Here is a 25982-nt window from a genome sequence, read left to right as displayed (position 1 = left end):
TCAGGTGCAGAACCCTGCCCTGTTGCTTTCAAAGGGGCAGTCTGACCGGAGGGCTAATGCTCTTCATCAGGAGTTCAGGATACCATACTCTCGGAGTCCAATCCAGAGCAAAAAAAAAAAAAAATTACTTGGGCCCAATTCACGGTTATTGATATTTCGAAATAAAATGTCATCATCAACAGCATAAATCAATCACAAGTAGAAAAAAAATGTTAAATTATGGTACAAAAATATACCCAATTACTGCATACATAAGAACAGTAACAAATACTGGCTTAAAACTCATATGTACAAAAGCTCATCAAATCAGGCTGCATAAAAAAAAACAAAAAAAAATAAAAAATCACCCTGAAACGTTACTCAGTAGCTTTTGCCTCGTGCAGAAGAATAACAGATGTTCATCTGTTTCCACCACAGATTTACAACAAAAGCAATAGTATGACTCCGACTTCATACCCACCCAGGAAGCAATAAAAGCTGCTGTGGGACATCTTTGACCAAAGGAGAAGTTTCTGGCACCTTCCGTTGTTGCAGAATCTTCGGCTTCTTCCACCCTGAGGCAGCCCTTTTGCACCTTCATCTGGGGTTTAGTGGGCTCCTGCCCCCAAGGACACTTGTGTGACTCTTGGACTTGGTCCTCTTCCTTTACAGGTCCTCAGGTCCAGGACCATCTTCAGTGTTTTGCAGTCAGTTGTTGTCCTTGCAGAATCCCCTATCTCGACTTTACTGTCTTTCTGGGGTAGTAGGGTAGCTTTACTCCTACTTTTCAGGGTCTTGGGGTGGGGTATCTTGGACACCCTTAGTGTTTTCTTATACTCCCAGTGACCCTCTACACACTACACTAGGCCTGGGGTAAATTTGTGGTTCGCATTCCACTTTTGGAGTATATGGTTTGTGTTGCCCCTAGACCTATTTCTCCCTATTGCATTCTATTGTGTTCTACATTGTTTGCACTACTTTTCTAACTGTTACTTACCTGATTTTGGTTTGTGTCTATATATTTTGTGTATATTACTTACCTCCTAAGGGAGTATATCCTCTGAGATACTTTTGGCATATTGTCACTAAAATAAAGTACCTTTATTTTTAGTAACTCTGAGTATTGTGTTCTCTTATGATATAGTGCTAGATGATATAAGTGGTATAGAAGGAGCTTTGTATGTCTCCTAGTTCAGCCTAAGCTGCTCTGCTATAGCTACCTCTATCAGCCTAAGCTGCTAGAACACCTCTATTCTACTAATAAGAGATAACTGGACCTGGCACAAGGTGTAAGTACCACAAGGTACCCACTATAAACCAGGCCAGCCTCCTACAGTGATTGTTTTACGCTGTTGATGACATTTTATTTAGAAATATCAATAAACTTGAGCTGGACTTGGGGCCCAGTACGTCCTGATCATCTTCAGAACCTAAGGCGGGAGTGCTATCAGCTGGAAGACATACAAGAGCCCCACTAAAGACTACATGAGTCTCCAAGCAATAGCACCCTTGTAAACTCCAACACACAGAACTGCTGAGATCTAACTAAGGTTCTTCCCAGTCATGGAAGAGACCTTGCACCACCTCTGGATGGAAATGCTATTTGTGATCTGCTAGATGTAGAGGGCCGAGTTAGTCTGCCCTGGTATTCAGAAGCCCACCAGGACCCCACACTACCCTGTTTGTTGCAATACCACATGGTAGTGGTATGGTCTGTAAACACCTGAATTAACATTCTGTTGACTGAGGGTAGCAAGGCTTTCAATGCCAGGCGGATCTCTCTCAGCTCCAACAAGTTGATCTGAAGCTGAGACTGGGTCAGAGACCAGCGTACTCTAATCTCCATCTCTCCCAGATGGCCGCTCCAAACCAAAATCTAACCCAGAAGGGACAACTGTCACCACTATGAGATCTGGTTAGTGTAGGGAGATGGGTCTGCCGCTCACCCAATCGCGGTTTGTCAGCCACCACTACAGGTCTTTTGCAGTTCTCTCTAAAATCTGGACCTGGTCAAGAGATTCACCTGATGCTGTGCCCACTGGGATTTCAGATCCTACTGCAGAGTCTGAATATGCCAGCGGGCATGCTGTACCAGAAAGACACAGAAGGCCATGAGACCCAGCAGCCTTAGAGTCAGTCTCACCAAAATTGAGCAAAAGGCAGAAACACAGCAATCATAGCCTGAATATCCTGGACTCACCACTCTGGAGAGCAGACGTGGAATTATTTGTGTACAGAATAATTCAGATGAAGGGAGAGTTGAAGAGGGAGTAAGGTGTGACTTTGGCATATATATATATAGTGAACCCCAGAATTTTTTTCATCTTGCACCCCTGTGTCTCCTGCACAGTCTGTATGACAACCAATAGATCCTCCCAACTTCCTCGGACCATATCCTTACTACTCTTAAGATGCATGTGACATGAGTGGTATGCAGAATGCCATCATGCCGATTAGTTTCATCACAGTTCTCACGATCATAGACTATCCCCTCTTTAAAGGTGAGTTTGCACTTTCAATGCCGGAGCTTTTTTGTATACTGTGAATGTTTTTACTTCCCTTCTCCCAGGAATACCTTCTCCTAATCTGGAAATGGGGATGATTTCTACAGATTTATCGACAATGCTAGTCTACAAAGCGTTTGTAATAGTGTTAAACTTTGATTTGATAATGAACCTTGCCAATGAATGATCCGAGGAGCTGCTTGTACTGGTGATTCATCTGAATATACAGTAAGAGCTTGAGATTTCTGGAGGCCATGCAGTCTCCATTTTTCAACAGTGGAATGTCCTCCTGCAATGTGGTAATTTTGGGGAGAGAGAGAAAATTGTGTGTGTATATATATATATATAAATATATATATATATATATATATAGAGAGAGAGAGAGAGAGAGAAAGAAAGAAAGAGAAAGAAAGAGAAAGAGAGAGACACAGACAGACACACACAGACGAATGATCATGTCACTTAGCTCAGGACCCCAGGCCCTTCAGGTTTTGGCCTCTTCCTCTGCCACAAAAGAATTATTGTGGTGTAGAGGGGTACTGCCACTGGGGCACTGCTCCTTGCAAGCTTCCCTGTTGGTTAAATGGCACCGGAGGAGAGCTTAACTGGAAGGTGCCCTTGCATGATTATCTTCAGGTTGGAATTATACCTCGCTTAAAAGGTACCTTGAAACTGCAATGAGCCAATTGCTTTAGCCATTTCATTATCTTTTTTGGATTTGTTGCAAGGCCTCATCTACTGCCGGTCCAAACAAATGTGAAGGCCATGTTGCTGTTGCTTGGAATTCCATCTTGAACCAAGAAAGTCTGAGACAGGCGTGCCTCCTCAGTGTTGTCCAGCACACATTTGTACACTTGAAGGTTTGCAGGATGACTGCAAGCATCTGTTTGTTATCGTCTTGAGCACTTGAATGACTGCTTTTGCTTTTCTCATACTGTTCTGGGAGATTTTGCATCAATCTTAAATTTCCTCCCATTGCTGGTAGACAAGCAGTTTGAGACGTGTGCTAGAATCTGAAACCCTCCACAGAGTGGCAGCCACCCTTTCCATTTTTCTACCAACCATCTCTAATAACCCTAACAATCAGACATCCATGGGCCCACTCCTCAGATAAAGTAAGAGTACTTTCCTTATTTGAAGGTGGACTAATGCATGTAGTATTGTGATGATTATAGAGTCAGGCACTACGTAGTCCCTGATGAACAGTGGACACTGGATCGGGTGCTTATATTGTTTCTAAGCATGAGGCGTCACAGCCTTCAAAGAAGCAGATTTTCTAAAGGCGTTTGCCCTCTGGTCCAAGATGCCTGGAAGCATTGGTAGATATAGGTTTTTCTTCTGACCCACTATGAGGGTCTCGGAAAGAAGCAGAGCTTCATCCGTTTTTTTTCAGGCTGAACATGTGTGCCTGCAGCACATTTTTATCAGGGAGTTGTAGACTGCCAAGTCATGAGGCAGCTAAGGCCACAAACTGTAGGAATCCAGTCTACCTTAGGTGATGGCATTGAGGTCCTGCCACATTTCTTATCATGTGCTCTCGTAGTAGGCCATGTCTTTGACGTTGCAGTCATCGGCATGGAGAAACTCTTCCTGTTCCTCATCATGTGGTTCTGGCATGGGAGGCAGTGGAAACAGCTCGTTTTGCTCTTTCTCGACCCCTTTGGCCTCCCATGGATTTCAAGCAATAAAGAACCATGTCAAGGACTCAAAGACTTTCTTGTGTAATAGGGCTGCCATTTCAGCCTCAAGTTGGAGTTCCATGCGCTCAACCTCGAGCATCAGTTCATTGTCAGCATCAGAGTTTCCTTCTCCTTTGCCTCCTCCCTTGATCGCCTGTCTATATCGATGCTGCCTCTGGGAGTTTGCCTCCTGTGGTGTCCCTAGTTTTGTAGCCATGGAGCCTTTTACAATTTTGCCACCCTTCAATAGTGTTGCAGCACTGGGTGGTTTCTCAGGGACTGCAATTACATTTTATTCATTTCAGACCAGGCACACATGCGCGCTATTACTTGCCAGCATCTCTTGGCTTTGCCATTCTTCAACAACTTCCTCGCCACATTCAGTCTCTCAATTTCGTCTCTTTTGTTAGAGCCCTCACTATGTGAGTTTGGTATCATCAGAGTAATGATTGTTGGATAGTCTGATGCCCTTAAGGGAAGTCTTCTTCTGCTGCAACTGCATCAAAGCGGCTTCATTTCAAATCGGATACCATATTGTGTCCCCCATTGCTTCTATGTTTCAAAATTTTAAGCTAAAATTCAGCACCTGCTTCACAGCCCTTAGTGCTGTGATTTTTCAGTAGAAACGAGTTGCAAACTCAGTGTCTGTTTGTGTGAAAACTTGTGGTGGCCATGCCAATAAAATCTAAAGGAAGAATTTTCCATTTCCCCCCCCTGACAACTCTAGGTATCTGCATATCCATTCTCCAATCAGGTGGTTGGATCTTCAATGTAACCTTTCATTTGAAAACCAGTCACAACTGTGTTACCTCTGATATTCTTTGTTGTTTCAACCCAGTTCATCCTTTTCCCACAGTCTTCCTTGACCATCTGTAAATTCACTTTCTGAATATTGGAGGTCCAGCATCTTGCTTTGAGACTCAACAGCAGACAAAAAAAGCAGAAGATGGCAATCATGCCGAAGGGCTTCTGGGACATATGACTGAAGTCAAAAGGGGATGGACCTGTCACCTAATGGTCCTAGATGACGCTCAATAGCAAAAAAAAAAACAAAAAAAAGCCAAGTGAAGAATTTCAAATACAACCATTAGACAGCAAAACAGACGTAAGCATTAGCAGAAACAGAAAGAGAGCCAACAAGCCAAAGAAAGACATACCTGTAAAGCTCAATCAAGGATTTCACAGTATTAGTTGAAAGGCAAGCCAAAGGATATGCACCAAACCCCAAATGTGCAATGTGGTAACACTACAGAATCCACATAAAACATGCACAGTAAAAATTGTACTACAGAAACAACTGTGCACTAGAACTGAGTTGTGGTCATGCGTAGTCCTTTCTCAAGTGACTCCCAAGGCCTGCTGAAACAGTGGCAAGCTAAAAAAAAAAAAGTACCCAAAGCTCTGACAAGCATAAACCAGTATTAGCAGGAAAGACCTGAGGAGAGGAAAAATGGGCCACGGTATGACAGCAAGAGAGAAGACAGAAATGGTTAGAGGGCAAGGATGAATATAATCAGAAAATAGCCTGGCAACAAAAGCCAGGCAAGTAAGTCTGGAGATGTACTGGTGGTTAAAAATAAAAAATAAAAAAATAAAATAGGTTGAGCAAAGAGGAGATGGGAGAAAACACACAAAGGCCATAAATATGGGTGACAGGAGAAATCTCAGGCATGGCCCTGACAGAGAGCTCTGAGAGCTTTGGAGACCACCTCTTACCAGTGAGAGGGCTCCGTGGCACCTCAGTTAAAAAACAAACTTGGAATGGCTCTCCTGAGTTTGGGCCACCAGTCATCCCCCAAACGACATCTCAGAAGCAGGGAGCCAGCAAGGGTACTTTGAAAATAGTGACAATTTGGTGCTATATTTGAGAACCCAAGGGCACACCTAAAAAAAAAAAAAAAAAAAAAAAAGGGTAAAACAAGGGCACTTCAGGCATAGTCTAATGAGGTCACAGAAGCTCGTGGGAAGACCCTGTAACACCTTGTGGTCCTCTCCGCTAAGACTTTAAGTAAGGCCACAGATGATCTTGTGAAAGGTCCTAGGGAGCAGCCTGAAAAAATACACTACAGAGTTCTGGGTCAGCGCCACGTTAAAGGAACATGAAGACATCTTGTGCGATACTCAGTGAAAAAGGACATGACAAAGTTACCTATGGTCCTCCAGGATGCATATCGGCTTTGCAGAAGAAGCTTGAGAGGCACACAACGAGAGTTTGGGTCAGGGACCCATTGGGAAATGAAAGCAGAGCCACCCTATACCCTTTTCAGCTCCAACATTTCGAAAGCTCCTTGAAAGACAGAACCCGAACGAAGTCAGCATGGGCAAAAAGGGAATTATACAACCCTAAAACAAAAGACAGAGCAAATGAGTGCTTGGTAAAAAGTCCTTCACATAATTCAGTATAGAGTGCAAAATGGCATCAAGAAGCTACTATCCCCATTCCCCCCACCCCCCTTTCTGGTTCAGGCCAGGCAGCCAGGAGCCAGACATGCGCTAAATGCACTAACTCGTGGCTGCTCGAGTTGGCTGCTTGAGTTGAACTTTGCTGTGCTGAAGAATTCACAGCTCCTGTGGGTGTGAACTTTTCAGCCTGACAAAAGGTGCCTCGAGGCCCTCTCCCTCGTGATGAGGGAAGAGCGTCACCAATTGCTTCTGAACTGGGTGCTTCAGTTTTAAATCCTGAAGTGTCCTGGGCTGAGTGTCAATCAGTGACACCCAGTCACAGGGTGGGGTCAGCAGTCTCACTGACCCCATCCCACTCTGATGAAATTGGGACTGTTGCCTTCCCTCACTGACGAGGGAAGACAGCAATACCAACCCTCCTGTGACCTCCGAGGCTTGGGAGGGCTTTACTGGCTGCCCTTGTGTCAGCCAATGAAGGAAGGCAGCAGTCCCAACCCTCCTGGGACTCAGATGCTTTCCTGTCAGAGCTACTGCTCTTGAGGTAAGTTTTGTTTGTTATATGTGTGCATGTATGAATGTATGTGTATTTGTTAGTGAGTGTTGTGAATGGATGTACAAGTGAATGAATGGGCGTTGGTGAGGTGCATATGTACCCACTCCACCCCACCCCACCCCATAAGATTAACAGCCGCCACTGCGATTTTGTGCAGAACATTAGTGACTGCAGCAGACAGGCCTCTATAAAAGAGTAATGCTTTAGCTCTCATGCTTAACCATGCACCAGAGTATGACACGCTCTTTCTCAAAGCATCTCTGCCTTGGACGCCTAATGGAGCACTCACCTTCATATCCCCCTTCTATATAATAAGATTGGTTTGCCAAGAATAAGAAAATTAGTTACTTACCTGTAACTTAAGTTCTCCAGTATTGGAATCTTTCATAGATTCACATGCTTGAATCATTACCTGTCGTCGAGATGGGAGCCCCAGTATTTTTAACCAAATAGTACTAACATAGGTTTAAACCTCAAGGCCCTTAGGCCTCTCAGTTTAACACTATCAGAGTCATTTTAAGAAAAAGGATCAAACTTCAGAGTCCACTAATCAGGTGACTCAACCCTATCGAACCTTCCTGAGAGAAGCTCCAGCACCTCAGATTTTCTAAGCACAAGTGTGTATAAGATGTAAAAGAAAAAAGAGAGGTGAAGGTGAGCCTCTCCGGGGAGGCAGGCGGGCCGCATGTGAATCTATGAAAGATTCCAATACTGGAGAACTAAAGTTACAGGTAAGTAACTAATTTTCTTACTCCAATATAGGAAGTTTCAGTACAAATGCACATTGTATTACACATCTAGTTTGTTCCATAAGTACATTAAAAGCATGTTAACATACACCGATACATAGAAAAAAATTCTAAACATTATAGGCACCCCGCAAAAAGGATTTAGCATGTATCTCAGACGTCTTTGACATAGACAATGTGCATACCTGAAGTTAGGATGGTGGGATGAAAGAAGTAGCTTGCCTTCACCGGGAAAGATTCCTGAAGACTTCTTGACCCACCGTTACCTCTCCTTGAGATAATGCTTCCAAGCAGTAATGTCTAGTAAATGTATGGCAGCTCTTCCAGGTTACTGCTCTACAAAATGTCTTCAAGTGGTACACCTGCAAACAGCGCTGAAGAGGAAACTGCCCGCATTGAGTGCGCACAGACAGATGACTGCAGTGGCTTGCCGGCCGCCTGGTGGCAAAATTGAATACCTGAGGAGATCCATCTAGCTATGCTCCGTTTAGAGAGCAGTTGACCCCGTCTGGGTGCACCGAAAGCCACAAATAGTTGGTTGGATTTACGAAAAGGTCTAGTTCTGTCTAAATAGAATTTAATACATCTTTTAATGTTCAAAGAGTGTAATGCTCTCTCCGCTGGAGTTGTAGGATTTGGAAAGAATGTTCTGAAAACTAAGGACTCATTCAAATGAAAATCTGAAGGGACCTTCGGAATAAAATGCAAATTAGTGCGCAAGATTGGGCTATCCTTTTTAATCTGTAAAAACGGCTCCTGTTTGGAAATGGCTTGTATCTCACGGACTAGTATCACAAGTTGCGTGAGAACAATATTTAAATTCCAAGAGGAAGGAGGAGGTCTAAATGGTGGAAAGACTCCAAAAAGCCCTTTCAGAAATCGTTTAATACGCCTAGAGGACCATAACGAAGGTGAAGAGTCAGAGCATCTATAAGACGCAATCGCCGGTAGGTGAACTTTTATAGAGGAATGCGCAAGGCCTGAGTGCGCTAAATGTAACAAATAAGGTAATATTTGTTCCGGAGATGAGGAAAGAGGATCAATATGCTGCTGATGACACTACAAGCACACCTTTTCCACTTACATGAGTATGTCTTGTTGGTGCTAGCCGCTCTGGCCTTGGACAGAATGTCCCTGCACTCTTGCGGAATATCTAGATGTGCAAACTCACAGTGCTCACGAGCCATGCTGATAATCGCATTGAATGAGGATCCGGATGCAAGATTTGTTTGTTGCTCATTGGTAGATGCAGAGATATTCTTAGTGGGATGTGAGGCTTCACTGACAGGAGAGGAAGCTCTGTGAACCAATGTTGACGAGGCCAGTACAGGGCTATTAATATTAGCGTGCATGGTTCTCTCTTCATCTTCGTTAGGACTCTCAGGACCAAGGGAATTGGAGGAAGAGCGTATGCAAAGATTCCTGACCATGCTATGGAAAATGCATTCCCCCATGATCCCTTCTGGTGATGCCAGCTTGCAAAGTATTGGCATTTGGCATTCGACCAGCTGGCGAAGAGGTAGAATTTGGGTGCTCCCCACAGAGAAAAAATGTGGTTGACCGTGGACTGGTCCAGTTCCCATTCGTGACACATTGATTTTTGCCTGCTGAGCGAGTCTGCTATCATGTGCTGTATGCCTGGAAGGTGCATTGCTGTGAGTAGGATGCCATGCTGCACCGCCCAGTTCCATATCTCCTGAGGTTCCCTGGAGAGAGGAAGAGATCTTGTGCCTCCCTATTTGTTGAGGTAATGCATCGTAGTGGTGCTGTCTGATCATATTACCACTTCTAAACCAGCAATCTTTGGGAGGAAAGCCTGTAAGGCTAGACGGACTGCTTTGAGCTCTAGCAGCTTGATGTGAGCTGTTTGCAACCCCAGTGGCCACTTGGCACTTATTTCTAGGTCTTGTAAAACTGCTCCCCAACCCTCCAAAGAGGTATCTGTGGTGATTGTCCATGGTGCTGGGCAATGAAGAAAAGATAGACCGATAGAAAGATGATGTTTCTGAGACCACCACACCAGAGCTTTGGTGATTACCAGGGTAACTTTTATCTGATCTTCGAAGCTTCCTGAAACCTGGAGCGACAGTAGATTGACCTGCTCCTGCAGGGGGCACATTTTGAGTCTGCTGAGAGGAACTAGAGGTATGCATGAGGACATCATCCCCAATAAGGACTTGAAGAGGCGTACTGAAATGTGCTCTTTTTTCTTTGTATTGATTTTGCTAGAGATATCAGTTTCTGTTGTCTTTCCACAGTGGGGCATGCCATGGTGGATTGAGTGTCCTGTTTCGCCCCCTAGAAAAGTGATCTTGCATGATGGTTGAGGTTTGGATTTTTCCCAGTTGATAGTGAGGTCTAGGCTGCTGAGCATGGCAACGCACTTTCTTGTTGACCTGCGTGCTTGCACATAGTTGTCTGCTTTTATCAACCAGTCGTCCAAGTATGGGAATACTTGATGTTTTCTCCTCCCGAGAAAGGCTGCAATAGGAGCTAGGCACTTTGTGAATATTCTGGCAGCTAACCTTAGGCAAAATGGAAGGACCTGAAATTGAAAATGGCTTCTGGCTACCATGAATCTCAGGTATTGCCTGTGGGCTGGGTGAATGGGGATGTGGAAATATGCATTCTTTAGGTCTAGAGTAGACAAAGTCTCCCTGGTTCAACAGCAGAAGGACGTCCTACAGGGAGATCATGCAGAAAGACTGTTTTCTCAAGTAGGTGTTTAATTCTCTTAGATCGGGGATCGGTCTCCAGTCCTTCCACTTTTTGCGAATGAGAAAGAATCTGGAATAAAAACCTTTTCCTTGCTGTGATGGAGGCACCCTTTCTATTGCACCCTTGAGCATTTTGCAGATCTCTCTCTTGAGTTGTTTTGGATACTTTGGTGAAATTCTGCAAGGAGGCCTTTGGACAAACTCTAGTGTGTGTCCACACTTTATCAGTTGTAACACCACCTTGTCCGATGATATGGTTTGCCATAGCTGGAAAAACAAAGATATCTTTCTGCCTAGAAATGGGGAAGGATGGTCTGGGTAGCCGGAGCCTTGGATACATCATGCCAAGCGAGCCGAGTCTTTAGCTGGACGAGCTGAACGTCCCCTGGAGGCAGACCTGTTGTACGCCACTTGCGGCGGGTGCATTTGGGTGTAATATTGACAAAATTGCTGAGTGGAGGAAAGAGACGACAAATACCTGAATTGCTGGTAGCCTCCCCTATATGACGGCATCCCCCACCCTCTTGTGCCTCGAAAGGAAGGCCTGTGAAACTGGAGTGTCCCCAAAGATCTTGCCCTGTCTGTGTCAGATTGAATCTACTGCAACGCCTCATCAATCGGAACAATATGGCCTTTAACCAACCTTGCCTCCGGAGGGCAGTCGAACCTGACGAAACACAGTAGTGGCTATAGCCATTGCAGAATCTATTATTTCCACCTATGTGCGTTCTCCCTCATTAAATGTCTTTTTAGCTTCCGACTTAATGTCCTCTAGCAACTGACCAAGATATGGGGCGATGTCTGCCCATAATGGTCTATCACATCACATCTGGCTAACACTGCCAGGGAGTTAGCCGCTCTTATAGTGAGGCTAGACATTGATGAAAACCTCTTACCGATGTTATCCAACCGTCTACCCTCTGTCGGGAGGTGCGGAAATTGGAGCAGAGGGATTTTTGGATCTTCTCTGTGCAGCTTGTGTGACCACGGAATCTGGATGGGGGTGACCAGTCAAGCATGCTGAGGCATCTTCCAGTGCTTTGTATTTCTTATCCAAGCAAGGAAGTACTGCTGTGACTGTAACAGGATTCTGCATGACCTTCAAACCCTCCTCCCATATGTAACTCACTAACGGTATGAAACGTACTGACTTCTTGAAAGGCTCTTAAAATCATATAGAAAGCAATCAGTTTGTTTGGATGTCATCTGGAGGTGAATCTACTTTTGGATGAGAAGGAGGAGGAGCTGGAATAATATATTCATCCCACTCCGACTGGCTGTCGAGGAGCTCACCTTCCTCTTGCTCTCCCTCCGAAATGTCAGTCTCATGTATGGTCATATCCGGTGTGGCCACATTCGCTAGTGGCAAAGTAGATGGCCTTTGATGCAGGGTGGTTAACTTTGAAACAGGCAATAAAAGAGGCTGCAGTTGCACCTGTTCTGAAGGAGGAAAACGCCTACTGTATTTGGCTAGCATTGCTCTGAGATCAGACAGTAATGAGCTTGGCATGTATACATCCTCTTGATATGGTTGAACCCCTGCGTAGAACTGTGGATCATACATTTTGCCGTACTCGTCATCCTGATACTTTACGCTCAACTGTGAGGGGCTGTGTGCTGTCCCAAATGGTCCCTCATAATCAGAGTCTTCATCACCCTCCAAAAGATATACCGGCATTAGAGGGGTTAGTTTACTAGGAGAAATATGCTGAGGAGTAAGTTTTTCTGTTTCCTGACTTCTGTGGATTTTTTTTTCCTCGTCGATGGTGACATTGACTAGCTCGTCTGAGTCGTAGACACCTTCGTCAACGGCGTAGTCGTCGATGATGATGTCAGCATGGAAATTTTCACCATCAATAGCTTCAAGGTGGGAGCTACCGTTGACGAGGTCGTCGACGATGAAGGCAGTAATGAAGAGACCATGGTTACTGACTATGAGGATGTGTATGTCTTCGTCGACGATGACGTCGATGTTGACCTCGTCAACTGTGGAAGGCTCGTTGTCGACGATGTCATTAGCACGGCAGTATTAATGTAGAAACCAGCGTCAACAGTGAAATGGCACTCACCACTGTCGTCGACGATGAGGCTGTCGTCGACAGTACAGTCTTTGCCAGCGGTCTATCGGCCATTGGAGCAGAGGAGGGCCGTTTAAGATATTCAGCAGACGTAGATGGAGGCACAGAAGATGATTTCCTAGGCCGTTCAGAACTGTTGAAAAGTCCTCCTTCCCCTTTTGTGGATAATTTGTGAGGTGAGGAAGAAGGGCTGCGGCCTTTGGAAGACACTGAGGTGGTCTTTTTGTGTGCCTTTCTTGGCTGCTCCGAGGAAGATCTTGAATGAGATCTAGGTCTCTTAGATGATTTTCTGGACTATGTTGAGTGATCATCGCTGTCTGAATCAGAGACTCGGTTGTCCCTAGATTTAAGTTTCTGCAGACATATTAATAATCTGCCCTCTCGATCCTTCAGATTCTTAGAAGAGAAGGTGCGACATACCTTGCAGTCCTAGGCAGAGTGGTCTTTGGTAAAGGCAGTATATGCAGTCCTGATGAGGGTCTTCAGAGTGTAACCTCTTTTCCCCCACAGGTCTTGCAAGATCTCAACAAACTTTTCCTTTCCAGACATGTTGTAGGCCTTACCCAAAATGAGTCAGAACAAGTTTTGAAGAATATCAACTTGAATCTATCCCTAAAGATATGAAGAATGGAGCAGAGCTCTGAGGAGACTCCCTAGCACAACATGTGGTAGAACATCTGAGGTGCTGGAGCTTCTCAGGAATGTTCTAAAGGGTGGTGTCGCCTGATTGGTGGACTCTGAAGTTTGGTCCTTTTTCTTGAAATGACTCTGATAGAGTGCTAAACTGAGAGGCCTAGGGGCCTTTAGGTTTAAACCTATGTCAATACTACTTGGTTAAATATACTGGGGGCTCCCATCTCGACAAAAGGGAATGATTCAAGCATGTGAATCTATGAAAGTTCCAATACTGGAGTAAAGTAGATTTACCATTTATGTGGTGACAATGTAGGTGGAACGGGGAAGAGTGGACGATTCCTCTGGAGCTCCAAATGCATCAGAGCTGGAGAACAATATTACCCTGATGAGAATCGGACACCTACTGCTTTAAATTAACAGTGGGTTCTGTAGTATTCCCAGGCTGTTTCAGACGTTCGGAGCATGATTTTGTATATGAACCCTGTAAAACCAATTCAAGAAATGAGGGTTCCCACCCCCCACTGCCCCCCCCCCCCACCGCCCTGCCCCCCCCCCCCCCCTCACTGTTCACAACCTAAGGGTTGTGATTAGTGGTCTCCCTTGCACATCAGTGGCACAAATTACCACAGTCATCTTGGAAAAACAATGCCTGTTACTGCCTGGGAACGAACTGTCATCCCATCAATTGCCTTGCTGCGCCTCATTACTCTAGTTAATATTTATAGAGCTCACTCACACCCAATAGGCATCATGGCACTAGAGCAACAGACCCTTCTGACTGCCAAGAAAACAAGCATTCGCAATGCAACAGGTCTCGCATGTACTTCAGTTGGAGCAATTGGCATTGCAAACTTATAACTGGACTTCTTTTGCCACATTAATTGGTCAACCCTGATGCACATTTTGGACCTTTCTGCCACATCGTTCCAATGGCCCTGCATATACTTAAAGGCTGATCGGCTTACGGGAATATTTTTTCGAACAAGGCTCTTAAAACACTAACTACTCAGCTGTAAAGCAAACGTTCCTGCCATTAGAGAGTTTAAAAAGACTGTGAATGGTGGGAGGGGTTATTATTTTGGGGTCCCAACTAACCTAGTGTGGGGACCCAGAGATGATGTAGACAGAAGGAGCATGCTGTCCTGAACGTTTTGGTGGTGATCACATTGTCCTAGGACCACCAAAGGCTGAGTTATGGGCAAAAATGTTTTGTAAAAGAATGCTTGCAAAGCATTATGGGGAGAGTTTCCCAAGTGCAGTGAATACTGTAGTTTCGCTCTCTCACTGTGTTGGGAGAGCAGCTTCGAGGATTTCTGTGTTTTTTACGTAAAGCATTTATCAATTACACTTTTTTTGTGAAAGCTATGGAGTGTGAAGGGGTGAGCCAAAAGAAATTACTCTGATTAGGTAACAGTGTGAACAATGTGACCAGCGCTTCAATACCTCCGATGGAGTTCACTCTGTGAGTGCCATGGCAGACATGAAACACAAAGGGAAAAGACAAAAGCAAAAAATAGTTTGCCCATACTGAAGTATATCAGCAATTGTGCAATAATCCATGTAACAGGGTCAGTCTGCAAGGCGGTAACAAAACTGCCCTAAGGCGGGACAAACGTAAAGCATTTACCAATGACATCACAGGAGTTTTGAAAGGCAAGCCCATGAACAAGTGAAAGTTATGGGCTTAGTTAAAACCCTCCTGAATACTTACAACAGGTCAAAAAGCACTAGAGCGCTCAACTTAACAATTGAACTACTACAAAAAAAAAAAAATTAAAAAAAATTAAAAATCTGCAAAGGGCGGTTTGATTTAAGAAACAGCGACATGGTAAACAAAACCACACCTTTCAAATTATTCTAGATACTACAAAAAAGGAAAGTCATCACGCAGAGCTCATTTCTTTTCCAAGTTGGTGACGCAGTTTAATAATTTCCCCCAAACTAATTAAAAAACATGGTACAAAAAAAAAAAAAAAAAATCACCAACTTTCAGCAGGAAAGTGAACAAAAACACTATATTTAACTGAAAACGCTGCATTTCCTGGTGTCTGCAGGCATGACAGATATCCTCCTTCCGGGATTCTTTCACTAAACAAAAACCCACTGCTTCACAACAACGTCAGAAACCAAGTCAGCAAATTTTCAAACAGACGTCCCTTAAATGCCAGGTGTGCTGAACGTGTCATCACTGATGAACAGACCAAAGGTTAACCCACATGAAAAGCAGTCAAATTACAATGTTTTACCCAATTTAATCCGTAGTCCACCAGGATGAAAGCTAGAAAGTCAGACACTCGAGTGCTTCACGCCGAGGTGAATCACAAACCTTCTACACTTTTCAGTTATATAATTCTTTTCAATACAGTTAAAGCCGGCTGCAACGTGCTGCGTAAAAAAAAATCCAAAAAAAAAATAAATCAGCCGCACCCCTCCTTGTGTGGATCAGCAGGCATGAGTAGCTCACTCCCCTCCGGTCGTCGTGCTGCTCAGCAGTGCCAATCTCAGGATACCATTCAGTCATGTGCGCAACTCCAGACGGAACTCCAGATGGAACAAATCATCAGCAGCTAGCAGGGCACCACTGAAACTGAAGCAGGACTGCAATAGAAAAGCAAAGGAAGGTGGTGTAGCTTAGAAGCGTTCCTCCTGCTCAAAACGCATACCTGGACACGCTGGCTTCAATGGTGGGGGGGGCATCCACAATTATCTTTTTAACGTAGCTTCCTCACACTAGGAAGTTAACACAATTGTCACTGAAGGGCCACCTCCCCTGCAATGCAGGAAAGGTGAGAATTCCTTTACATTATATATACTTATATATTATAGTAATATCTCTTTTAAAAAAAAAATCAGTTATTCTAACCTTGTGGAAGAAAACTAGCATGATCGCTTTTGAAAAAATACAAAATATTCCAGTTAATTTTTTTTTTTTGTAGGTGGCGTGGCTCGTAACTTGATTTGAATCCCGCCATGCCATTCCACTGAAAGCGCCCTCTCACGGGCTCTGTCTTATCTCTGACCGTCCATTGCGGCCATGGCTTTCTGCTGGCTCCCTCCTTGCTGGGCTCCCGGGGGCCACATAGGTTGCTGGTGATGCAGGTGGTGGTGGTGATGGTGCAGACTATGTCCTGTTGGCGAGGAAGGAGGGATCCATGCAGGTTGTTGACTTGGTGGAGAAGATGCCCAGAAGGGACTAAAACTGCCTGGTGGAGAACATGCCATAGAGGCAATAGGACTGTTGCCGCCCTGCAGGCTTTCCGAGGTCCGTAGCTTGGAAAACATGGCCAAGGCATCTGGGAAGTTGGGCGGCGTAGCTGGTGTGTTGCTTGGGGTACACATCTATGGAGAGAAGACAAAGACAAGTTACAACAAACCATCTGCCTGGGATAACAAACAATAAACCATGTCCTCATGTTGAAACTAGCCACTGAGAACAGTGATAAAATAGGTGTAGTAAGGAGCCAGTAACTTGAATATGGAATAGAAGTAGTGTGACAGAAGGCTGGGTAGTTTTATAAGGTAGTCAGCAAAGACAGTATAGGAGTGTGCCCAATCCCAGGTGCTAGATGCCAAAGAGCCACAACTTCCAAATTTGTAGACAAAAAGCTGTCTAACAAGTTTATCACCCACATACCTGCGTGTATTTAACTTTCTAATTTCCAGTCTGAGACCCACAGCCAGACAGCCTCCTGAATTATTAGTTTAGGAATGTAGAGGCGAGGCATAATGCAAACAGCTAGGTTAAGGTATGCTTAAACCAGACTGAGAACTGCCATCCCTCCCCCGAAAAGTACTCGAAATGGCGATGGCCATCCAGACTGTAGTTGAACCTAGTCCAAGACAAGGTTCTGTCAGACTCTGGCCTATTTTCCATTGTTTCGATTGGAAACACTGACAGGATTCAGCTGCTTTAACCCACAGGTCGAATCAATCAGGGACTTAGAAGGGAAACTTAGCACCTTTCCAATTCAGCATCTGTCTTGCACTGAACATCGAAGGTGTTCTTCATGTGATCCCCTACATTCATATCACCTTCACAGAACTACTGACCTACTAATAACCTGGAGGAGGGTTTGGGTATTGAGGCTTGAACAGGTTTCAGAGCACAACAAAGAAGGAGGACTAATAAAGGCCTTTAGTCAAGGAAGCAAGGGGAGGAAAAAGTAAGAAAGTCAAAATGGGAGAAAAAAAAAAAAGGAAAGAAAAAAGCAAGAAGGAATGGCATAGTGAGAAAAAAACAGACGGGGAAGGAAAAGAAACTAAGTAAAGGAATGGTGAAATTAAAGTGATGACCGCAAAGAGTAAGGTGAGAAAATGAGGAAAGAAAAGAAAAAACTGAAGAAAAAAACACAAACAAAGTTAAGTAAACAAAGAGTGAGGAAACAATACAAAGGGAGGAAAGGAGAAAAAAAAAAAAAAACACACACACACACACAACAAAAGACTTAATAGCCAGGACACAGAGTGAAAAGGAGAGAGAATTCGGTCAACAGATCAGAAGAGTAGAGCATAAGCAGGATAAAGCCGGTGACAGTGATAAAGAGGAACCAGAGAGAAACGGATATCATAAGCAACAAGCATTTGCAATACAATAGGCATTAGCGAGAGTTAGAGATGTTGGCGTTGTAAATTATAACGACAATTTCGCCTTTGGGGCCTTATAAATATTTAGCCATGCAGCACATTAAACCTTTATCGATATCTATTATGGACAACTTGCAAAACATATATTAGCACCGTAGTTGAATCACCGCAGTTCTTCCTGCCGGTGGGTGATAACATAAGGAACACTGAGTTGGCTAATAAATAACGTGTGGGTTTTCCCATTCAAATTCCAGCAGCTATGGAGCAGTCTCCGCGGATACAACAAGAATTGGGGGCCCATCGTCTCCCAGCCACCTGGTGTGCGGGGCCGACGCATTACCACAATCAAAAGGATTATTTTTCTTGAGCCTTCTACAATTATGGTGGCACTGTAAGGCTTTCTTATTGAAGCTAGGATACATGAAGGGGGGACCGGGAGATTACTGGTCCAGTGTACAGCCTCCCAATACAAGTGTTTAAAGACAAAAAGGTACACTGTTCCAAGGAAAAAGAATAAGAGCGAACCTAATTCTACAGGAGCGAGAACCCTCATGCATCACACTGGATGACTGGCTTCATCATTGGGAAGGCTCCTCGTCAGGCCGGTGCTGCAATGCCTAATGGGCTCCCCAAAGGGGGGCTCTTAACCGTATTGCTCAGATAGTAGCAGATGAGAATCAAATCATGTCGATAAGGTACCCAATTGCAAAAGATGGAGAGAATAGAATGTTAAACTTGGTTATCCATCAAAACATATTAATCATGAATTTAATCAGTGTTAGTATGATGGAGACCAAGGTTAAAAACAAAATGGGAGTAAAGGGTGATAGATAATGTTCCCCTACTCTCAATAAAAGTACAAGAGGATAAAACCAATTATGGTACCTCTAGACATCAGGTCTACATGTTTCGCGTCTGGTGGTCCAGCTGGATCCAATGACGCTCCATCAGGACCAAAGGAAAAAACTTCTCCAAAATCTAAGCTAAAGTGAACCCTAATATGGGAAAGGAAAAAACCGTCACTTACTTTGATCTACTTACTAAATCAATAAGGTCGCCCATCCCAGATATCAAGATATAGCTCAAAGGGATCGCATGTCAGGAAATGGAACTGAAATTTTCAGTGTCCTGATCGTAGGTTCCTGAACCTACCCTTCCGACGCGCGTCCCCAGTAAACAGCAGCACAGCGTTCGAACAGGTCTTTAATGTAGCACCTTTATTGTAGAAATCAGAGCTTTAGCAATGCAGTTGTATAAATGCATCCATTTTGCAAAAACTCTATAAATAAAATTAAAACATGCAGCAGTGTTGTAAGTAGAAGAGTACAATTTAATGTTAACCGTTGTGGGAGATAATCGGACTATACTGCCCACAGTACAATGCCCAGGTTAGTGTGGTTGGCCAAAAAGAAAATGCCTGGCAGCCGTTGCTTCCTTAATTCTGTGGCACTTTATTGCCATGAAACACATCCACACCCTCTGCATATTTTGAATACTCTATTTCCTTAGCACTGCTCTGTAAACGCGCAGACATACACTTGAGGCATGTTCCCATGGCAATGCAAGCTTGTCTACGTGTAATGTTTTCATGCCAGGTAGAATCAGTGAATTGCAAAGTTTGTAGCAATACATCCCTAATTACTCCCAAAACAGTTGACATGAGAAAGTCGACTCAAAGCGCCACGAGCATGAGTGCGAAGGAGAGACACAAAACGAAAACAAGGCTCAACAGTTAAAAAAAAAAAAAAAAAAAAAAACCACATACAACCTAACATGAAACATGGCTCCGAGCCGCAAAGAGAAAGGATTGCAGCTTGGATTGAAGGGAAAACTGATACCAGACAGGAGGAGGTGGGTGGGGCCATCACAGGCTGGAGGAAGCGTGACGTAGTAGGGAGGGAGATTTAGCACAATGCACCAATAAAAGTGAAGCATTTAAGAAAAACACAACAAAGAACGAATGGCAAGAGTGGGCGTGGTTTAAGCCCCTATGCTGAACACAGCATGTCTTGCAAAGACAGTGCATGCACAGCCTAGGCTCGACCTAAAAAGGTGAAAAAGAAGGGGATGGTATATTGGGACAAAATGAAGGTGAGGAAAGAGAGGAGACAAGCAACTAAAGTAAAGGAAGGTAAATGGTTAAGTATTTAAAGAAAGATGGTCAGAAAGGAGAATAAACCTATAGAGGGCTGGAGCTATAGGGAGTAATTAAAAATAAATCTATTTTGTGATTTTCCAGTTACACAAAATAGCTTTAAAACCCAATGACCGCATAAAATTGAGCAGCTGTCATCTTTCCTGAGGATCAGTACAGTGTTGGGAAATGGTTCTATTTATGATGTAAGCAAATTCTGGGTGGAATTGAGCAGAAAAACCTTATGGATAAAGTTACATATTTTTATCCCAGCAATCATTTAGCAATAAGCAGTCGAACTGCATATGTGCCAGTTTACCGTCTCTTTGCTGCTGCCAGCATCTGAATTGGTCTCTTATCTACAATTTGTGTAGGTGATATGGAGTCAATTCCCAGTGTAGTACCATAAATTTAATCTGGACTATGAATAGAATGATTATATTTCTAAAAGGGGAATTTCAGGTTTTCAGCCAATAAATGTGTTCTATTGTAGGAATGATTATTGGATATATCAGACTCTCATTTAGCTTGTGGACAATTTTTGTAGATTGAGGACAGAGGATAGTACGTTTCAAAGATCTTTAGGCCTTCTTTACGGCATTTAGCCATAAAATGGCAAATTAAGGGTTCAGCATTTAAGACTGAATACAGAAGCTATGCGTTTTAGTAAACTGTGTAATTAGTATGAGATTATGTTCTACAGATTAGCAAATGTGAGGGGTTCTTCGTGAGAACCAAGAGGTTTGTTCCAGAGAATGCCTGTTATTATCCAGTGGTTCCAATTAAGGGTAGAGCCATTTAATTTAATTCTCTCATTTTCCAAAAGTAAACTAAGGATAGAGTTCTTACCTTCTGTTTCAAGTTTCAAATCTATCTTCAAAATGGCATTTTGGTCTCATCTAGAATGTCTTTGGAGCATACCAATTCCGTTTGTTGTTAAATAGGAAATTAGATAAAAATATTAGATAATTGCTTTTTCAATTAAAAGCCAGGTTGAGGATAAGAAAGGACGATGAAGCCCACTCTGTCCCTTGCTTAAACAAGTATAGTTGGTCTTGGTCTTTGAGGAGTCATAGTTTAAGAGAGATTCTTGGGTATTTACCTTAGTAAAGGAAAAGGTTCAAATTTGGAGACACAAATGTTCAGATAGGTTAATGGGGAGACTATGCTGACAAGGTAGTTTGTTATAGTCATTTTTTTATGGTCTTCCGTTTCTCCCAGCAAAAGAGGAATTTGGGAGAAAAACATTTTATATAGTTTATTTTCTTCATTGCACTTAATAGATTCAGATAGGTCACCTGAAATTCTATACCAAGGTATTTTAAGAATCCAGATTACCAGGCTGGGCCTGAATTGCTCAAAATTTCTCTGGAATATAAGAGGTTTAAGGGTCTTACTTTGGATTAATCCTGGTATGGGAATATGCCAAAATGTCTGAGTAGGAGTCAATTGTGCCCTTTAAACATTCGTGGAGGAGACCATCTTTGAAAATATAAGTGTGTCAACAGCAGAAGTTGCTACCTTGCCTATTATATAGTTACATTTTCTACCCACAAAGCTGCTCCATTGCCTATTATATAGCTAGATTTATTACCCCAGATGTGCATACTTTCCCTGATGGGGTTTATTAATTGATCGATTAGTAATAAAAACAAGGCCCGGCGATAATCTGATCATATTCTTCCCATGCTTATCCTGGCTATAGGGTCCAAGGCCATCACCATTTTAATAAAGTTCTCCTCTAAATTACATTTGAGTAAGACCGCCCTACGAAACAGCCAAATTACTTTGTTAAAGTCCTTTTCTGAGCCTAATACAATTCCTAACTTTAGTGTTGTTGTTAGTCTTGCCTTTTCTATAATGTGGGAAATGAGCCTAGAGTTATCACTGGAAAGACTGTTTTTCACATTTTGTAGTATTGTTTCTAGCCTGTTGGCCACAGTTTTGACAAATTTAACAGTCCAGATTTATTGGAGACATGGGTCTACAGATTTTGGTTAGCATCACATCTTTCCTTCTTTTGGTAAGACAGCAATTAAGACCTCTGCTAGTGTGACTCTGAAAAAACCTACTCTAGTTGAGAAGTGACGGAACAGCTATATAATTTGAATATGCAGTGCAGGCCTAAAGGATTTATAAAATTGGGAGGAAATCTGTCAGGAACTGGTGCCTTGCCAATTGATTTGTCCAATTATAGCTTTAACCTCTTCTGAACTGGCTGGAGTTCTGAGTGAATGTCTCTTAAGACTTGCCAGAGCAGGGAGATTTAGGTTAGCCAGATTTTGTTCACAATCATTAATATTTATAATCTTATCTAAACAGGATTCAGTGCAGGAATACTGCTTAAGATTTCACTATACTCTTATTTATTTTATTGAAACCAAGATAATATTAATTGTAGACTGCCTATGATGGATTTTTAAGTGTTTAATTTATTTTTCTTCATTTTCAAGGATCTCATTTCTAATTTTGTTCATATTCATTCTTATACGGATTATAACACCTTAGATGGCTAGTTTAAGTGCTTCCCTCAGAAGTGCAGTTGAAATACTGGTGTACAATTGTGTTCGAGGTAGTTTCAAATTGCTAACTTTATTTTGTCAATTTTCTCTCGGTTTCAGGATTTGTTTGCTCATTCTCCACATTTTATTTTCTAGAGGTGAGGAGTCCCAAGTCATGGATACAGTTATGCAAGAATTGTTTGACATTAGTCTTTTTTTTTAACTGTTGCGTTGTGTACTGATTGGAGATAATTTCCCGAGATCAAAAACCTAATTAATTCTAGAAAAGACTGAGGACGTAATGAGAAGCGTAGCCAGTCTGGATGTTGTATCCTCCATATATTTTTCAAATTATATTTAGTGCAAATATTTTTCATAGTTTTGTATGCCCTCAAGGGTGAAATCTGAACTTTGCTGATCTATCTGAAGTACGATCCATCAGTAAGTTAAACTCTTACCAGTATTCATGCATTGTGAGTGATCACATTTACCTCATCACTTAGGTTAGGACAGAATCAGACGTTTGGGTGGGGATATCATCTGTATTTGGATCATGTATGTTAAAGACATGGAATCCTCAGTCATCTTTAATTAGTCTGAAAATGCTTTGTTTTTTCAACAATTAGGTCTGATTTGACAGTGATGTTGGCTTTTTATTTTTTCTCAGTTAGGATGAGAACTCTTTTTCTAGTGTCAGCTAGAGAGCACATAACCTATTGTTGTGTAGCCATTTTAGTTATAGCTCCATGCACTTTATTTTAACATACTAGGCCTGCCGCTGTACACTTTAACCTAGATGTATTTTATTTGGCGTTGCTTTATTATAGTTACAGTAGCCACTTTTACGGACTTGTTGTATTTTCTCTCTGACTGTTTTTGCCTAGGCCAGCACTCTGTTCTCAAACAAGACATTCTTGCTCACTCTGTGCTTCTTTCAAGGCTACAGCAGGATACGTTGCCGGTGAACGTAGTATAAGTTTAGTCTCTGACATTCATAGAAAATACACATCATTACGTAGGGACATTTAAAAACACTTCCCTGTCCCTTACAGGTTAGAGAACCACAACTGTATGCTGATTGCCGAATTCTTCGCTACAGCTGTTTTGCAGACGTCGGGCCTTTGCTCAAGTATGGGGATGATGTCTTCCTAGGGGAACCTGAAGGGCAGAATTAGAGCTTAAAACGATGTGCTCTATTGTAGCCTAGGTAGGAATTAGTCGGTTAACTCTAGTGACAAAATGGTAGCATTAATTTTATGTTTTACTCTCCTTGTTACAATTTTAATCGTCATGCTGTATCGTCCTGTTTATTGCAGTCCACGCTTTGCTATCTAAGAAGCAGTCGCTTTATTAAAGCATTATTGAAATATATACTGCCTCTGTTTGTCATTGCGTATGAGAGACTAATGTAACTGAGAGAAACTGATGAGACCTGAGTGACCACGGCTTCCCTGAGAAACCAGTTATGTATTGTATTGTAATCGTATTTATATAGCGCTTACTACCCCTGACGAGGCGTTGAAGCGCTTTTCGATGAGTAGCACGCTACCTGGAACCCAACAAGAATTAGTGATGGATTAGTATAGTTAAATAATGAGTACAGTTTTAGTATTATTATGAGTTCATTTGAGCCGCGGATATGAGAGTTTGCTAGTTAGATTGACTGGAGTAATGGAGGGGTGGAGGAGGAAAGAAATCCAGAAGTGTTAATTGGGAGTATATCCTTCATTTACTCAACGCAAAGGCTTGGGATGAGTAAAGGGGGGTGGAGGGGGGAAAGAGTATGTGGAAGGGTTAGGGAGAGCATAGTAGCAGGGTGAGATAAATGCAGGAGAATTTAGTAGGGTTGTGTGTGAGGTCACAGTAGTAGAGTGAGGTTTGGTGAGTTAGATGTGGAAGCGGAGGGAAGAGCTTAGGCAGAGTTATTTAGGAGATTAAAGTAGTAGAAGGGATTTGGGATGAGTCAGAGTGAGAATGGAGGATAGTTTGATAGAGACATGACATATGATGATGAGTAGATAAGTGTGATAAGATGAGAGCAGGAATTCATAGATATCTAGTATAACAACCCACCCAGGAGCCATGCAATGATCCACAAGCATGCCAAGCACAGAAACAACATATACAAACATATATATATATATATATATATATATATATACACATACATATATACATATACATACACACACATATATACACACACACACACACACAATACATAATTAGAACCATGGGTAAAAAATACTTAGTCAAACAGGTTTAAATAGTGTGTGTGTATTTTATTGTTATGACATAGTAGCAATACATATTTTCTAAAGAAACTATAAATAAATAGAAATATACATATAATCTGAAAAAATATTTATCAACATAGGCATATGCAGTTCATAGTTGTTTGAATAAGGTGGTTATGAAGGAAAGAGCCAACTCTTGAGTAGTTTTCTGAAGACAAGAAAGTGATCTGTGGCTCTTATAGTTGGGGGTAATTAATTCCATAGTTTGGCTGCTTGGACGGAGAAGGATGTACCACCTACAGTCTTATTCTTGTATGGTGGTGTTCTAAGGCGGGGTGGTAATCTTGAGCGGAGGGTTCTTTGTTGGATGTATTTGGTAATTTTCTTTCTGATAAAAAGCGGTACTGTTCCATGTATAGCTTTGTGGGTGATACAAAGCAGTTTGAAAGTGCATCTTCTGGCAACGGGTAACCAGTGTAGTGCTCTCAAGGCAGGGGAGATGTGGGCTTGCAGCTTTATATGTAATAGTAGCCTGGCTGCGGAATTCTGGATACGTTGTAGTTTTTTCATAACAGATAGAGATGATCCATGGTAGAGGCTATTGGCATAATCCAGTTTGGATAGTACAAGCGAGATAGTAGCTTGCACCTTGTGTGGAAATCCGAGGTGGGGGAAGGTGCGTCGTAAAGCCTGCAAGGTGATGAAGCTTGTGCGTGCTAATTTGTCTACTTGGGCATTCATAGTTAACTTGGAATCCATGGTGATTCCTAGGTTTTTAACTTCCTTGGATAGTTGAGGAGGTGGTCCGAGATAGTCAGGCCAGACGCACAGAGGGTCATAATTTTTCCAGTCACCACATATGAGTATTTCAGCTTTGGAGGTATTTAGTTTGAGATAGCTCTAGGTCATCCACTGATCAACGGCTCTGAGGCAACTGAAGATTTGTGAGTTTTCAATGTTTTTGGGGCATTCTAACTTAAGTAGTATTTGTGAGTCATCTGCATAGTTGTAGCATGTGTGATGGAAATCATTGATCAGTTCTGGTAACGATATCATGTAGATGTTGAAAAGCAAAGGTGAGATGATTGACCCTTAGGGGACCCCTGCTTTTGTGAGGTAGGGTTCGGACGAGAAGGGGGGGCGAGTGGATGATATTCGATCTTTTTTGAAGATGGGAAGTAATCCAGTCGAAAGCAATCCCTTGTATGCCGGCTTTGTGGAGTCTTTG

At 42.7% G+C, this 25982-nt stretch overlaps 1 protein-coding gene across 2 annotated transcripts in view; it reads right to left on the bottom strand.

The window, feature by feature from the left end:
• Nucleotides 1-15192: 15192 nt before the first annotated feature.
• The window catches only part of UBALD2 (UBA like domain containing 2), a 72758-nt gene continuing 61968 nt past the window's right edge, over nucleotides 15193-25982 (bottom strand). For both annotated transcript variants that reach the window (XM_069200217.1, XM_069200218.1), the window contains exon 3: nucleotides 15193-16637. In XM_069200217.1, coding sequence (XP_069056318.1) covers nucleotides 16308-16637 — 330 coding nt within the window. In that variant the 3' untranslated portion in view covers nucleotides 15193-16307. The remainder of the gene's footprint in view (nucleotides 16638-25982) is intronic.

This window comes from Pleurodeles waltl, chromosome 7 (genome assembly GCF_031143425.1).
Source record: "Pleurodeles waltl isolate 20211129_DDA chromosome 7, aPleWal1.hap1.20221129, whole genome shotgun sequence".
Classification (NCBI taxonomy): domain Eukaryota; kingdom Metazoa; phylum Chordata; class Amphibia; order Caudata; family Salamandridae; genus Pleurodeles; species Pleurodeles waltl.
This window is presented reverse-complemented; position numbering and strand designations above follow the sequence as displayed.